Raw genomic sequence first — 16,702 nt, 5'->3', positions numbered from 1 at the left:
AGTCAGACAGTTGTGAATCTGTGGAATTCTCTGCCTCAGAAGGCAGTGGAGGCCAATTCTCTGAATGCATTCAAGAGAGAGCTGGATAGAGCTCTTAAGGATAGCGGAGTCAGGGGGTATGGGGAGAAGGCAGGAACGGGGTACTGATTGAGAATGATCAGGCATGATCACATTGAATGGTGGTGCTGGCTCGAAGGGCCGAATGGCCTCCTCCTGCACCTATTGTCTATTGTCTATTATCTATAACATACGACAGTCCCGCCATTCCGGGAATTAACCTAGTAAACCTACGCTGCAAGAATATCCTTCCTCAAAATTGGAGACCAAAACTGCACACAGTACTCCAGGTGTGGTCTCACTAGGGCCCTGTACAACCGATACCTCTGCTACATCCAAAATCCGTCAAAAAGTGGTCCGCTAAAACAAGAGTTTGCTGTACATACTCAGTTTTTAAAGAGACTGCGATTTCACTACGGCACCTAATATACTATGAATCTTTCTAAGCGTTTGACAAAAGAAATCCTGTATGATCTTGAAGTGGCACTTGGGAAATGTAACACTGGCACACACAACAGAAAGCAGTAATTATCTTCGCTGTCTTGATAGAGTCTGTGTGTCGCAGCTTCGAAAGAAGTGGCACTCAACAAAACCATTGAGCTTCTTGCACGCACATGATCGCTGTATTCTAACGAGTGGCTTTCACAAATCATTTTTACCTTGACAGATAGGTGGCTTCCCGGTCCAAGTTCCATCAGATCTGCATCCTCTGTGTTCTGATCCTCCAGCTAAAAAGAATCCAGGCTGACAGGTGTACAAGAGAACGTAGCCCAGAGAAGGGAGATCCATCCCCACCACATTGGTGTGAGCAGGAGTCTCGGGCTGCTTGCAGTTGTGTGCTGCAGAGGGAAGCAGTAGTTTTGAGCAAGGGAGACAAGAGCAATGGTGCTTAGTTACAATGATATTGGCACAAATTGTACTGGCTATATCCGCCACGCCCCCTGCAATTGAAGCACCGTCTCACCCGCGCTGGTGTGTAAACCCAAAACTTACTGCAGAAACAGATGGAGGCAAAAGGAACTGCAGATATTGATTTACAAAAAAAAGGACACAAAGTGCTGGAGTAACTCGGCAGGTCAGGCAGCATCTCGGGAGAATATGGAGAGAGTCTGGCAGTCGTAGGTGGATACAGGTGAGGGGGACAAATGCCAGAAATGAGAAGACAAAATGAGTGAGATAAGGAGATATGGATGAAAGAAGCACAAACTGGAATATGAATCGATGGAAGGGGGGAGGAAGAAATGGGTGTGTACCCTGATGTGGCAAAGGGAAGAGAGGAGAAGGGGGGGGGGGGGTGATGGAAGGGAAATGGGGGTGGGTAGGGGGATTTGCAGGTTAGTTACTTAAAGTAGGAGAATTCAATGTTCATACGATTGGGGTGTAAGCACCTAAAATGCCAGAGTAACTCAACGGGACAGGCAGCATCTCTGGGGAGTAGGAATGTGTGGCGTTTCAGGTCGAGACCCTTCTTCAGTCTGAAAAAGGGTCTCGACCCGAAATGTCACATATTCCTTCTCCCCAGAGATGCTGCCTGTTCCGCTGAGTTATACTCCAGCTTTTTGTGTCTATCTTCGGTTTAGACCAGCATCTGCAGTTCCTTCTTACACATGGGCGGCACGGTAGCGCAGCGGTAGAGTTGCTGCTTTACAGCGAATGCAGCGCCGGAGGCTCAGGTTCGATCCTAACTACGGGTGCTGTACTGTAAGGAGTTTGTACGTTCTCCCCGTGACCTGCGTGGGTTTTCTCCGAGATCTTCGGTTTCCTCCCACATTCCAAAGACGTACAGGTATGTAGGTTAATTGACTGGGTAAATGTAAAAATTGTCCCTAGTGTGTGTAGGATAGTGTTAATGTGTGGGGATCGCTGGGCGGCGCGGACTCGGTGGGCCGAAAAGGCCTGTTTCCGCACTGTATCTGAAATATGAAAAAATAAATATGGCACCTAAGTGGAATACGAGTTGCTGTTCATCCAGTTTGCATACGGCCTACATGGAGGAGGGCCAGGACAGAAAGGTCAGCACGGGAATGGGAATGGGAGTTAAAATGGTCATCAAACTGTAGATCCAGCAGGTCTTGGTGAACCGAGTGCAAGTATCCATGATCTCCACAGATGCTGCCTGACTCGTCTTGTTACTGCAGCAACTTTTGTCTTACTGGGTTTCTACAGGGAAAATGGTAGTTTATTTTTTAATTCAAATGTTTCCATTTAGTTTTAAACGTTTTAAGGTGCTCTTGATTACATGGCTGTCTCTATTTGTCCCCTTTCCACCTCATTCCTGGGCACAGCAAGCATTCAGCTTCATCATATTGTCCAAACGTTATTCCTCCTCAACTAACCTGATGTCACAAGTTACAACCATTTTGGAACCCATTCTTATGAACCCATCTTCGATATCCTAAATGTCGCAGTTTTAATTCTTTTTGCCTTGCAACACCATTTTAGAACCGTCTCTGAACACTGATCTAGGTAAGTTCATAAACTGGTTTGTGTTGATGATGATTGTTCAACTTTATTAATTCTGAAGTTAATGGCCAATTGCTTTTTTCATATTGTATGCTCCAAAAACCACTGATTGATACACTTTAGTTGGTAGGTGAAACAACAGTGAGGAATAAATGCAATATTTAAGTTGATTGTTATGCTTTATCATATTATTTTGTCCATATTAGTTCAGAAATGATTTAGAAAATACTTTGTCCATAAAAATGGTGGGTTGAACTTAATGAAGAGCAAATATTAAAAACAAAATCCTGAGTTTAAACACCTTTCAATACCATATAACCATATAACAACTACAGCACGGAAACAGGCCCGTTCGGCCCTTCCAGTCCACGCCGACCACTCTCCTTGACCTAGTCTCATCAACCTGCACTCAGACCATAACCCTCTAATCCCCTCTTATCCATATACCTATCCAATTTACTCTTAAATAATAAAATCGAGCCAGCCTCCACCACTTCCAACGGAAGCCCATTCCATACAGCCACCACCCTCTTAAAGAAGTTACCCCTCATGTTACCCCTAAACTTTTGTCCCTCAATTCTGAAGCTATGTCCCCTTGTTGGAATCTTCCCCACTTTCAAAGGGAAAAGCCTACCCACGTCAACTCTGTCCGTCCCTCTCAAAATTTAAAAAACCTCTATCAAGTCCCCCCTCAACCTTCTACGCTCCAAAGAATAAAGACCCAACCTGTTCAACCTCTCTCTGTAGCTTAAGTGCTGAAACCCAGGCAACATTCTAGTAAATCTCCTCTGTACCCTCTCCATTTTGTCGACATCCTTCCTATAATTTGGCGACCAGAACTGCACACCATACTCCAGATTCGGCCTCACCAATGCCCTGTACAATTTTAACATTACATCCCAACTTCTATATTCGATGCTCTGATTTATAAAGGCAAGCATACCAAACGCCTTCTTCACCACCCTATCCACATGAGATTCCACCTTCAGGGAACAATGCGCAGTTATTCCCAGATCCCTCTGTTCCACTGCATTCCTCAATTCCCTACCATTTACCCTGTATGTCCTATTTTGATTTGTCCTACCAAAATGCAGCACCTCACACTTATCAGCATTAAACTCCATCTGCCATCTTTCAGCCCACCCTTCCAAAAGGCCCAAGTCTCTCTGTAGTAATACTTACTATATAAAACAAATCTATAATAAAAGAAGCCACACAGTTCTAGTTTAACTTATTTTTAATGTTTAATCCTACACCGGTTGAGGATTCAGGATGAGGAAAACCTAATAATTAGCATTGCAGTGCTAAGAAAAGACAAGCCATTTTACATCATACCTTTAGCCGGCTGTGAGAATAAAAAGGCACTATTGCCAATATGTTCAGAATGGATCTTTATATGGTTTATATTGAATCCAAAATCCATTATTCAACAACATTGAACATGGGGTATCATTTGTAAGCGACAAATTCACAGCTTTTCCAGTTGAAACCACTCCCTCTTCTCCCCTCTCCCATCAGGCAAAAGGACCAGAAGTGTGAAAACGCACACCTCCAGATTCAGGGACAGGTTCTTCCCAGCTGTTATCAGGCAACTGAATCATCCTACCACAACCAGAGAGCAGTGCTGAACTACTATCTACCTCTTTGGTGCCCCTTGGACTATCCTTGATCGGACTTCGCTGGCTTTACCTTGCACTAAACGTTATTCCCTTATCATGTATCTACACGCTGTAAATGGATTGATTGTAATCATGTATTGTCTTTCTGCTGACTGGATAGCACGCAACAAAAGCTTTTCACGGTACCTCAGTACACGTGACAATAAACTGTTCTAACAGTTAATGGCGGCACGGTGGCGCAGCGGTAGAGTTGCTGCCGAATCGGACTCAGGTTCGATCCTGACTACGGGTGCTGTACTGTACGGAGTTTGTACGTTCTCCCCGTGACCTGCGTGGGTTTTCTCCGAGATCTTCGGTTTCCTCCCACACTCCAAAGACGTACAGGTATGTAGGTTAATTGACTGGGTAAATGTAAAAATTGTCCCTAGTGTGTGTAGGATAGTGTTAGTGTGCAGGGATCGCTGGGCGGCGCAGACTCGGTGGGCCGAAGGGCCTGTTTCCGCGCTGGATCTCTAAATCTAAATCTAAAAAATCTATTCTGCTCTGAAACCATATAAAATTGGTTTGCAGCAGATATTCAGAAATATTGCCAAATGCCATCAAATATGTTTTACTTTGTTGTAATCTATTCCTGTTTAACAGTTTTGGTTTTGGTTACTTGGTTACAAGTGTCTTTGAGTGTTAGAAAAGCGCTATATAAATGTAATGCATTATTATTATTATTATTACTTACGTATGCATTCAGGTTGAATTCCACTCCAGGTGAGATCAGAAAGACAAATTCGAGTAGTAGACCCTTGTAATAGATGTCCTTTCTTGCAGTGAAATTGGATTACACTTCCCACCTATGAAAAAGATGCACCAAATCTGAGCAACCAAAATCAGTTATTCCCAGTGTTCATATCATAATTCAAATAGAGTACAGATGCCATCAACGATGCTTCGACTTACGATATTTCGATTTTACAATGGTGCAAACGCTGGGCAATGGCAGCGACCCACAGCTCGCTTCCGACCGCGTGTATTCAAATGCATTTCGACTTACGATATTTTCGGTTTACGATGGGTTTATTGGAACATAACCCCATTGTAAAGTTGAGGAGCACCTGTATCAGAACAGTTGTCGGTCTGAAATCCATTTGATGGTATTGGCTTTCCCACATGCTAACCCTGACCCGTCCTGAAAATTGGCATTTAGGGAATGTTTATGACATGATTGATCGTCTGGGATGCCCGCAAGCACACGTGACATAGATGGCGTCTTTAATCTGACATATGTTACATTGAATGTTGGCACAAGTTTCATTGCATAATTTAAGGCTTTGATTTATTTAGCTGTGCAGCGAGCTGTTCAGTTTATGAGCTGTAACCATTCATGAAGCTGTGGTCAAGCCATAACTCCTACTGCCTTGCATGATGATTTATATCGAAGCCATGCAAACAGTTCCATGGCCAAGAAATGACCTTCCCTTCAGGGTTTCAGGTGGTTATGAAAAGATTTAGGCAGTATTGCGTTTCTTTCAACAAAACTGTAACATTTGAAGATTTATTTGTAAAGGTATTTTAAACAATGATGAGCTTCGACTTGCAGCATAGGAAAATCATTCGTATAGACTGAGTAAGAAGAATTAAATATTTGGAGTGTAGGTTACTCAAGCATGGGGTATGTTAGCCTGGGGTGGAAATGCTGGAGAAATGTCCCACAATCTTCAAATACAACACTAAATGTTGTTTTGTCCTCTAACATTTCACCCAAGGTTTCCCTGATTCGATGACTCGCACAACATATTAGACGCAAATGACTGTGGCTGATTAAATTACTAATCTGAACATTTTTGTGAAGTGGAGGGAGAGTAGAGCACACGTAAAAATAACCGCACCTGGAGTATTGTGTACAGTTTTGGTCTCCTAATCTGAGGAAAGACATTCTAGCCTTAGAAGGAGTACAGAGAAGGTTCACCAGATTGATCCCTGGGATGGCAGGACTTTCATATGAAGAAACACTGGATAGACTAGGCTTATACTCGCTGGAATTTAGAAGACTGAGGGAGGATCTTATAAAAACATATAAAATTCTTAAGGGGTTGGAGAGGCTAGATGCGGGAAGATTGTTCCCGATGTTGGGGAAGTCCAGAACCAGGGGTCACAGCTTAAGGATAAGGGGGAAGTCTTTTAGGACCGAGATGAGAAAACATTTCTTCACACAGAGAGTGGTGAGTCTGCGGAATTCTCTGCCACAGAAGGTAGTTGAGGCCAGTTCATTGGCTATATTTAAGAGGGAGTTAGATGTGGCCCTTGTGGCTAAAGGGATCAGGGGGTATGGAGAGAAGGCAGGTACAGGTTACTGAGCTGGATGATCAGCCATGATCATATTGAATGGCGGTGCAGGCTCGAAGGGCCGAATGGCCTACTCCTACACCTAGTTTCTATGTTTCTATGTTTCTAACCCTTGTAATCACAGAGATAATGTTCCCTTTGACAATCGTTTACCATTTTTGCGTGATAATCCCAATGTTTCATTATTTCATTCATCGGAGAAGCAGCCAGCTTTGTGTTTTATCCATAGTTTCTAAACTGTTAACTTTTCTTAGTATCAGGTTCAGGAGAAATTAGGTTCACATGAATTTATTGTCATTTACACAGAGGTGCAATGCAATGCCCTGTTCACATGTAGTTCAAAGTAAACAGAATGCATACAGTATGATAAAAACAATAAACATAACGATGAGTGCAAAACAACAGAATGATGCAAGTTTATAGTGCAATCTAAAGCAGTGCAAATAAAATTAAAGTATACTAATAAAATATTTGAATGAGGTCGAGTTGGGAGCAAAAGTACATGGCAGCACAGTGAAGACAGACTGGGTTGCGTTGAATATTCCCTATAGTTTAGATTAGTTTAGAGATACAGCACTGTAACAGGTCCCTCAACCTACTGAGTCCGCACCGACCAGCGATTCCCCGCGCATTAACACCATCCTACACACACTAGGGACAATTTGAACATACACCAATTAACCTACATACCTGTACGTCTTTGGAGTGTGGGAGAAAACCGAAGATCTCGGAGAAAACCCACGTGGTCACGGGGAGAACGTACAAACTCCGTACAGACGGCACCCGTAGTCGGGATCGAACCCGGGTCTCCGGCGCTGCAAGTGCTGTAAGGCAGTAACTCTACCGCTGCGCCACCGTGGCTGCCCAAACCTATAGTTGCTGCCTATAGTTTCAACTGGTCAAGAGCAGAGCAGTTGCCAAACCAAGTTAAAATGCTTCCCATCAAAATACCAATTCATGAATCAGTGTGAAGGGACTAGGTTAGGCTGCTGGTGATACATTGCTGAGGAACTTGAAAATGTCTCAACTCCACCAATTAAGTAATAGATGTATTGAATGTCAAAGAGGATGATCCCCGGGACTATCAGTCATTCTAAAAGAGCATTAGATTTCTGAGCAACATGCATACTCATTGGTTCTCCTGTTAAAAGAGAGAGTAAGGGGCAACTTTAGTAGAATGTTAAGTTTATTTGGGTTAGCATACTTTATTGATGCAATTCATTGATGGTGCTTAAAGATTCAACAAGGTTGAAAGAAATTGGCTTAATTGAATGTGAGCTTATCAAAAGAAAAAACTCTGTACCTTGACATTTAAAGCTGAAAGGATTCCCCTGGCAATATGCATTACATGTGGTTTTGCGTTTGTGATTTGGGATGCCCGGGAATGACGGAGATGACAAAGAGTGGTAGACGCTGCCCCATCCATCACAGGTACTGACCTTCCCACCATCATCTATCACTTGTAGACTCAAAACGACAGGCAGTATAATGAAGAAAGACACACCACCCTGGACGTGCATTCTTTTCTCTAGTACCATCAGGAAGATGGCATCGCAGCCTGCAAACTGACCACAAGGGTGAAAAAAAGTTTCTTTCCCCAGCAACTATCAGGCTCTTGAACACAAATCATAGCAACTATGATCTTCAATGGACAATATCCTTGGCCATACTAAGGGCTTCAATGTTTGCATTATTAGAGTTATCCAATTTATTGTATTTTTGATTATTATATATTATCCATGTGTTATTGCATTTAATGGCCGATTAAGCTGCAGCAAGTAAGAATTTCATTGTTCCACTGTTGGAGAGGGAATGGATAGGCAACATTTTGGATTGGGACCCTAAGAGTCATAGAGTGATACAGTGTGGAAACAGGCCCTTCGGCCCAACTTGCCCACATGTCCCAGCCACACTAGTCCCACCTGCCTGCGCTTGGTCCATATCCGTCCAAACTTGCCCTATCCATGGACAATTAAATACTCTGGACTCTTGGCCTCCATTGCTCTCTACTGCTTAGGATGGAAGGTTGTCTTTGACGCCAATTCATAAAGTCTGGGTAAATTGGGACTACTGCAGAAAATCGAAACAACCGGTTTAAGACAGAATATTACAGAATTATCCAGTTCATTCAGACTTTGAAATCACGAACCGATTACACTGTATGACACAGTATCACTCCTGCCTTATTGATATGCATTTTCAAGTACTTATCCCACACTCTTTTGAATTTGCTTTCTGCAACAATAATGGCAGGGCACTGCAAACCATAATTTATTCCAAGAATAAACTACTCATCTCACCTGATTCCTTTCCCAATTGTTGTAAATCTGTGTGCGCTAGTTAATGAGCCTTCTGCTGATGGAAACAATTTCTTCACATGTAATTTAGGGAAAGTACTTACATTTTTGAATATGAATTTTTAAAACAAATGTCAAAGGACAAGGATTCTGAAAGTGCTGATACTGGTTTTATTCATTAATGTGAAAATATCTGAGAAACTGCTCATTTTTTAAATGTCGGGCATTATCGTTAAATATATGTGTTATATTGTTTCGTTTTCGTTCACTTTTTTAGTTGTTGGTTATTTACAGTTTTCCTCTTCTCTTGATTCTAGTTCCTGCTGTCTACCTCTCATGAAGCCCACACACTCCAGGTGGATCATAAATGAAGAGAGAAAAATGGTGTAAGGCGATCGCAGAAATATTTAAACCTGGAATTTTTGTACACTATACACCAAACAATTAAACATGTACTTCATCAGTTGCCTCGTGCTTTAGCTTTCTATTTATTAAAGTAAAATATATTTCATAAAGTACCAAATAAATAGATGGAAAAAAAGAAACTGGCAATACATATGGAAAGATTTGAACTGGTTATGTCCCCATTTCAGAAGCAATAGACAATAGACAATAGGTGCAGGAGGAGGCCATTCGGCCCTTCGAGCCAGCACCACCATTCAATGTGATCATGGCCAATCATTCTCATCAATACCCCGTTCCTGCCTTCTCCCCATACCCCCTGACTCCGCTATCATTAAGAGCTTTATCTAGCTCTCTCGTGAATGCATTCAGAGAACTGGCCTTCACTGCCTTCTGAGGTTTACAACTCTCTGACTGAAAAAGTTTTTCCTCATCTCCATTCTAAATGGCCTACCCTTTATTCTTAAACTGTGGCCCCTGGTTCTGGACTCCCCCAACATTGGGAACATGTTTCCTGCCTCGAACGTGTCCAACCCCTTAATAATCTTATATGTTTCGATAAGATTCCCTCTCATCCTTCTAAATTTCAGTGTATACAAGCCTAGTCGCTCCAGTCTTTCAACATACGACAGTCCTGCCATTCCGGGAATTAACCTAGTAAACCTATGCTGCACGCCCTCAATAGCAAGAATATCCTTCCTCAAATTTGGAGACCAAAACTGCACACAGTACTCCAGGTGCGGTCTGTTGTTATGATTGTTGATACTAACCTATTAATAATTGAATTTATCTTGTGTTGTATATTTTGTCAAAAGCTAAAACTGTCACATCAATATAGAAACGCTCTTATTGCATCAGAGGAACAATAATTAGATGACCACGATATGCATTTCTAGTAAATAATGAAAATTAGATGATAGCAGATTCCTTTCAACTTAATGTGCAAGAAGGAACTGCAGATGCTGGTTTAAACCAAAGTTAGACACAAAAAGCTGGAGTAACTCAGCGGGACAGGCAGCATCTCTGGAAAGAAGGAATGAATGTGTGACGTTTTGGGTCGCAACCCATCTTCGGACGAAGGGTTTCGACCCGAAACGTCTCCCATTCTTTCTCTCAGCATTTTGTGTCTCTCCTTTCAACTTAAGACTTTTGCAGATGAAAATGAATGCTGCTGAACTTTCAAAGAAAGCTACCAGTCTGCTCAATTGTTTCAAATTGAGAATTTCGCAAACAGGTTCTGTTTGTGCTCCAACTTTTCAAAAGGGTTGAAACCTGTTGCAGCATTCAAAAAATGCTACCATACTGATGTATATCACTTTCACAGATGTCATTCTTGCATTTTAAATGCAATTTCTACACATTTCAAATGGAAGAATAGGTCAACTTACATCTTAAATGCCCTTCTGCAAAAAATCCAAGATAGACGCAAAATGTATCTTTTGCAATGAGTAAATAATACATAAATATCTTGATGGTAAGAGGCAGAGGGTGATGGTAGAAGTTTTTTTTTTGACTAGCAGCCCATGTGGTATGCCTCAAGGGTCGGTGTTAGGCGTACTGTTCATAGAGCCACAGAGTCATAGCGTGATACAGTGTGGAAACAGGCCCTTCGGCCCAACTTGCCCACACCGGGCAACATGTCCCAGCTACACTAGACCCACCTGCCTGCGCTTGGTCCATATCCCTCCAAACCTGTCCTATCCGTGTACCTGTCCTAAACACTCTTAAGCGTTGGGATAGTCCCAGCCTCAACTACCTCCTCTGGCAACTCGTTCCATACCCACCACCCTTTCTTGTTTGTCATCGATGATTTAGATGAGAAGGCACAGACATCGTTTGGAAGTTTATAGATGGGACTAAAATAGGTGAAATCATTGAAATTTAAGAAGATTATGAAGAATTGCAGTGAGGTCTTAATCAGCTGGGGAAGTGGGCCAAGGAATACCAAATGCAGTTTAATTAAGATTAGTGCAAGATGCTGGATTTTGTGAAGTCAAGCCAGTGTCGGACTTCCACAGTGAACATAAGGCCTGGAGAAAATTGTAGGACATATGGATCAAGCAATAGAAGTACATAGTTCTATGAAAGTGACATTGCAGGTAGTTAGGGTGGAGATGGCTTTGGCATGCTGTCTTTCATCAGTCAGGGCATTGAGTATTGAATTTGGAGTGTTATGTCGAAATTTTATAATATGTTGGTGATGCTGTACTTGGAGTTGTTGTTGTTGTTCGTCCTTCGTGTTGGAAGATGACCATGACTTCACTTTCAGTTGGAGGATTGGTGACTGTGACTGGTGAGGCCAATCCGGGCCCGGAAGGCACGCCCACACTTAGGACACAAGTGGATGGGTGCTGCAGTGGAAGTGGAGGTAGCCCGGGCCTTGCGCGCGGTGCGTTTCCTCTGGGCCTCTGCAGTGCGTCTGTTCTCTGCTGCACGGGCTCCTGTGGTGAGCTTGGAGTGTTGGAGTACTTGGAGTATTGAGTTGATGAAGGGTGCCGATCCAAAAAGTCACCGATCCATGTCCTCCAGAGATGCTGCCCGATTCCTTTCAGTTACACCAGCACTTAGTGATCAATACATAAAATGGCACAGACTAAATGAGCGGGTCAGGCAGCATCTCTGGAGAACTTAGATAGATGAGGTTTTGGGTCAGGGCTGAACATCTTCAGACTGATTGTACTGGAGGTGGGAGAAAGCTAGAAGAGAGGAGTGGCAGGACAAAGCCCAGCAAGTAGTCAGTGGAAGGAACTGCAGATGCTGGTTTACACTGAAGATAGGTACAAAATGCTGGAGGAACTCCGAGGGACAGGCAGCATCTCTGGAGAGAAGAAATTGGTGAGGTTTTGGGTCGAGACCCTAATGTCTGAAGAAGGGTCGAGACCCTAAAGTCTGAAGAAGGGTCGAGACCCGAAATGTCACCCATTCCTTCTATCTTGTGATTAATGGATATAGGTGAAGGGGATGGGGGATTTGAATGGCTGATCGTTGAACAAAGGCCAGAGATGAAAAGACAAAAAGTGTGGATAAAGAGATAAGGATAGAAGCGCAGAGAAACGTGAAGGCACAGGAAGGAATAGATGTAGCAGGGGAAGGGGGGGGGGGATGGAGAAATGGGGTTCTGTTCAGGAAAAACACTTCTTTCGTTCTTCTTTCCTTATCTGACACATTTTGTCTTTTCATCTCTGTGTTACATATTCTGTTGTGCTGCTGCAAGTAAGAAATTCATTGTTCTATCTGGGACATATGACAATAAAACACTCTTGACCCTTGTCCAACCATCTGTCAATCCAGAGGCTTCCATTACCTGTATCCACCTATCACTTGCCAGGCTTCATCACCCCCCCCACATCTCTTCCAGCTTTCATCTACTCCCTCCCCTCACCGCCGACTATAATCAATCTGAAGAAGGTTCCTGAACTGAAACGTCAGAAATGCTGCTTGACCCATTGAGTTACTCCAGCAGTTTGTGTCTTTTTTTTTGTAAACCAACACCTGCAGTTCCTGATGTCCACTTTGTGTTCAATGCACGATTCCAGCATCTACAGTTCCTTGTGTTTCCACTTGGAGTATTGCGTTCAGTTTTGGTCATCCTGCCGGAAGGAAAGATGTCTTTAAGCTGGAAATAGCACAGAGAAGATTTACGAGGATGTTGCCAGGACTCTAGCCAATGAGTTATAAGGAGAGGTTGAGCTAGCAAGGACTTGATTCCTTGAAATGTTGGAGAAGGGGGACTGATCATATAGAAATGTATAACATCATGAACGGCATAGGCAAGGTGAATGGACAAGGTCTGGGGAGAAGGCAGGAATGGGGTACTGATTGAGAATGATCACATTGAATGGCGGTGCTGGCTCGAAGGGCCAAATGGCCTACTCCTGCACCTATTTTCTAATGTCTATTGTCTTTTTCCAGGATTGGTAATCAAGAAGTACAGGGCAGAGGTTTAAGGTGAGAGGGGAACGTTCTAATAAGAGTCCTACGGGTAGTTTTTTCACACAGAAGGTTCTACCTTTATGTCATGAGCTGCCAGGGGAAAAGGTTAAGGCAGTAACAAAGGTTAACTGTAACAACATTTAAAAGACTGTTAGAAAAATACATTAGGAAGGGTTTAGAAACATATGGGTCAAATGCTGGCAAATGGGGCTCGCTTAGAAAGGTATCTTAGTTGGCATGGATGAGTTGAGCTGAAGGGCCAATTTCCATGCTGGATGTCCATGCTGTTTGAGTCTGTCAACGAGAACACAATTTCTGGTGTTTTGTCGGATTCTATGGTTGAATGGCCACACACCATTCGCTGTTGAAACTTACTTTTGGAAAATGCTTGACGACACACATTTTGTATCATCACCCAGTACATTTAGGAGAGAAGGCAATACCAATTCCAATACCAATTCCAATACCTCACATGTTAAATGCACTGTAGACATTTTAGGTAAAGGCAAAAACCCTTGTTATATAAAACAAATACTACTTCTATACACACGCAAACTCTCAGAACAGCATCTGATTTTCTGCTTGATTAGTTTTCAACGCAACAGTATGAACATTGATCTCCATAACGTACAGTGACATACCCCCAATTATCACTTTCTTTCCCATTCTCACTCCCCCACCCGAGTGCACTACCATTTATAACATTCCCCTCCTTCTTACACTCGTTTGCCACTTTCATGTTGTCTGTTTCTCTTTTATTCACCCACTTACCCCTCCCTCCTACCTCCTTCCATCCATTTCCCTACCCCCCACTTTGTATTTCACTCCTCCTCTCCTCTTCTTATCTGACATCATTTTGTCTTCTTTTCACCTCTAGCCTCTGTCACTTACTCCACCCATCTGGCCCCTCACCTGTATCTACCGGACACATGTCCGGCTTTGTCTCACCCCAATACTCTTTTCCAGTGTTCCCCCCCCCCTACTCCAATTAGTCTGTGGAATTCAGTCAGAGTATTGAGTATAAAAGTTGGGAGGTCATGTTGCTGTTGTATAAGACGTTGGTGAGACCACATTTATAGTATTGTGTTCAGCTTGGGGTACTGTGTAATAGTAAAATTATTGTCAAGCTTGAAAGGGTTCAGAGAAGAGTTACGAGGATGTTGCCAGGACTAGAGGGTGTGAGCTCTAGGGGGAGGTTGAGTAGGCTGGGACTCTATTCCATGGAGCGCAGGAGGATGAGGGGTGATCTTATAGAGATGTATAAAATCATGAGAGGAATAAATCGGGTAGATGCACAGAATCTCTTGCCCAGTGTGGGGGAATTGAGGATCAGAGGACATAGATAGGTTCAAGGTGAAGGGGAAAAGATTAAATAGGAATCTGAGGGGTAACATTTTCACACAAAGGGTGGTGGGTGTAGGGAACAAGCAGCCAGATGAGGTAGTTGAGGCTGGGAATATCCCAGCATTTAAGAAACAGTTAGACAGGTACATGGATAGGACAGGTTTGGACGGATATGGACCAAGCGCAGGCAGGTGGGATTAGTGTAGCTGGGACATGTGGGCAAGTTGAGCCGAAGGGCCTGTTTCCACACTGTATCACTCTATGACTCTTAGGGTCCCAATCCAAAATGTTGCCTATCCATTCCCTCTCCAAGTACTTCCAGAGTTCCTCTGGCATGTTTTTGCTGCAAACATGATGGAGTTGAAATATGGCAATACTCAGATCTGCTGAGGGGCATGCTTTTCTCAATCATGATGTTCAATAAATGCTGATTTCTCACATTCAGGGAATGTAAATGGATGAAATGAAGCAGCATTAATTTATGCAGAGTGGTCTTTCATAATAAAATGCTGGTGTCAGTTAAAATTACAAGTGATTGCCATTTAGTGCATGCTTTACATTTACCCTACAATGAAAAGTGTCCCAAATCATCCTGCATAAATTGTTCTTGAGGCAATTGAAAATATTACAATCAGCAGATTCTAAATCTGGCACTAGAATAGTGCCATGTTGTAATCTATGGCTACCTTTAGGGAACTCATAACTCAGCCAAATCCAGCACTCAGAACTAGTTAATTGAATTAAGCTAATTAAGTCAGCTATTATCTCTGAAATGTTAATGATCAGTATAAAATATTATTTTATGTCATTTAAAGGATCCTCTTCGGATCGTTCCCCTTGTTGTGGTGAAGAGGCTTGCGTGGCCCCATGCTTCTGAGAGCGATGGCGTCGGAAGCACTAGCTTCTGGTAGGGCCACCCATGGCGGTAAGGTTGAGGATGAGGGTCCAGACTAAGAACGATCCAACGTACAAGACCTCAATGCGGACCAGGCGGACAAAGTTATCTTGAACTTAACTGCTGTGAAGGCGGATGAAGGCTGCAACAGATCTATCAGCTTCAATCGTCTTGGTTCCCTTGCCATTGGAATTAGTTGATTGATTTGTGAAGGACCGTGTGCTTCTTGGAGAGCAACATCAAGTACACGTTGAACAAACATACGCACAGGCGTCTTCGTTCTGTGAAGGAACGTAGACCATCATCCTCGACCTCGAGGGACAGCCACGACGACGACTATTTAAAGTATTGTGCTTGTTCCTGCAACACTTGTTCCTGCAACACTAATCTTGCTCCATCCAACACATATCAGATAAATAAAAGACACAAAGTGTTTTGACAATATCTTACACTGGGGAGTAGCTCAGCAGATAAGGCAACATCTATGGAAAAGGTGACGTTTTGGGTCAGGATCCTTCTTCAAAATGATTGTAGGTGGGGGGGGGGGGAATCTTGAAGAGAGGAGGAGCAGGACAATACATGTGGCAGGTAATAAGTCAACACAGGTGAGGAGAGTTTTTGATAGTCAGAATGTTGGACAAAGGCCAGAGATTTAAAAAAAAAACCAGAGTGTGAGGCAAAAGGATTGAAGAGTTGTGAATTGTTAAGCCAGAGAAATAAATATAGGTGTAGGGGGGATATAAGTGCAAGACACTGGGGACATGGAGGGGGGTGGGGTGGTATGGTTGTTAAAGATTACCTAACATTGGAGAATTCAACAGTCATACCATTGGGCTGTAAGCTACCCAAGCAGAATATGAGGTGTTCTTCCTCCAGTTTGCATATGGCTTCACTCTGACAATGGAGGATGGTCAGAAATGTCAGTATGAGCATGGGAAAGGTAGTTAAAATGGTTAGCAACCGGGAGATCCAGTAGATCTTAGCTTACTGAGCACAAAATGTTCACCAAATTTGCGCTTGGACTCGTCAATATACATCTCCCATTCATCCCCCCCATCATACATCCCCTCCCCCCACCCCCACTCCAGCGTTTTGTCTTTTATAGTAGGGCGGCACGGTGGCGCAGCGGTAGAGTTGCTGCCTTACAGCGAATGCAGCGCCGGAGACCTGGGTTCCATCCCGACTACGGGTGCTGTCTGTACGGAGTATGTACGTTCTCCCCGTGACCTGTGTGGGTTTTCTCCGAGATCTTCGGTTTCCTCCCACACTCCAAAGACGTACAGGTATGTAGGTTAATTGGCTGGGTAAATGTAAAAATTGTCCCTAGTGGGTGTAGGATAGTGTTAGTGTGCGGG

At 43.2% G+C, this 16,702-nt stretch overlaps 1 protein-coding gene across 2 annotated transcripts in view; it reads right to left on the bottom strand.

Moving 5' to 3' along the window:
* Positions 1–16,702, bottom strand: part of csmd3b (CUB and Sushi multiple domains 3b) — a 1,698,079-nt gene that overhangs the window by 29,449 nt on the left and 1,651,928 nt on the right. For both annotated transcript variants that reach the window (XM_078397138.1, XM_078397139.1), the window contains 2 exons: positions 4,873–4,984; positions 717–896 (listed from right to left, as the gene is read on the bottom strand). In XM_078397138.1, coding sequence (XP_078253264.1) covers positions 717–896; positions 4,873–4,984 — 292 coding nt within the window. The remainder of the gene's footprint in view (positions 1–716; positions 897–4,872; positions 4,985–16,702) is intronic.

This window comes from Rhinoraja longicauda, chromosome 4 (genome assembly GCF_053455715.1).
Source record: "Rhinoraja longicauda isolate Sanriku21f chromosome 4, sRhiLon1.1, whole genome shotgun sequence".
Classification (NCBI taxonomy): domain Eukaryota; kingdom Metazoa; phylum Chordata; class Chondrichthyes; order Rajiformes; family Arhynchobatidae; genus Rhinoraja; species Rhinoraja longicauda.
The sequence above is the reverse complement of the archived record's forward strand: the minus strand, read 5'-3'. Positions and strand labels throughout refer to the sequence as shown.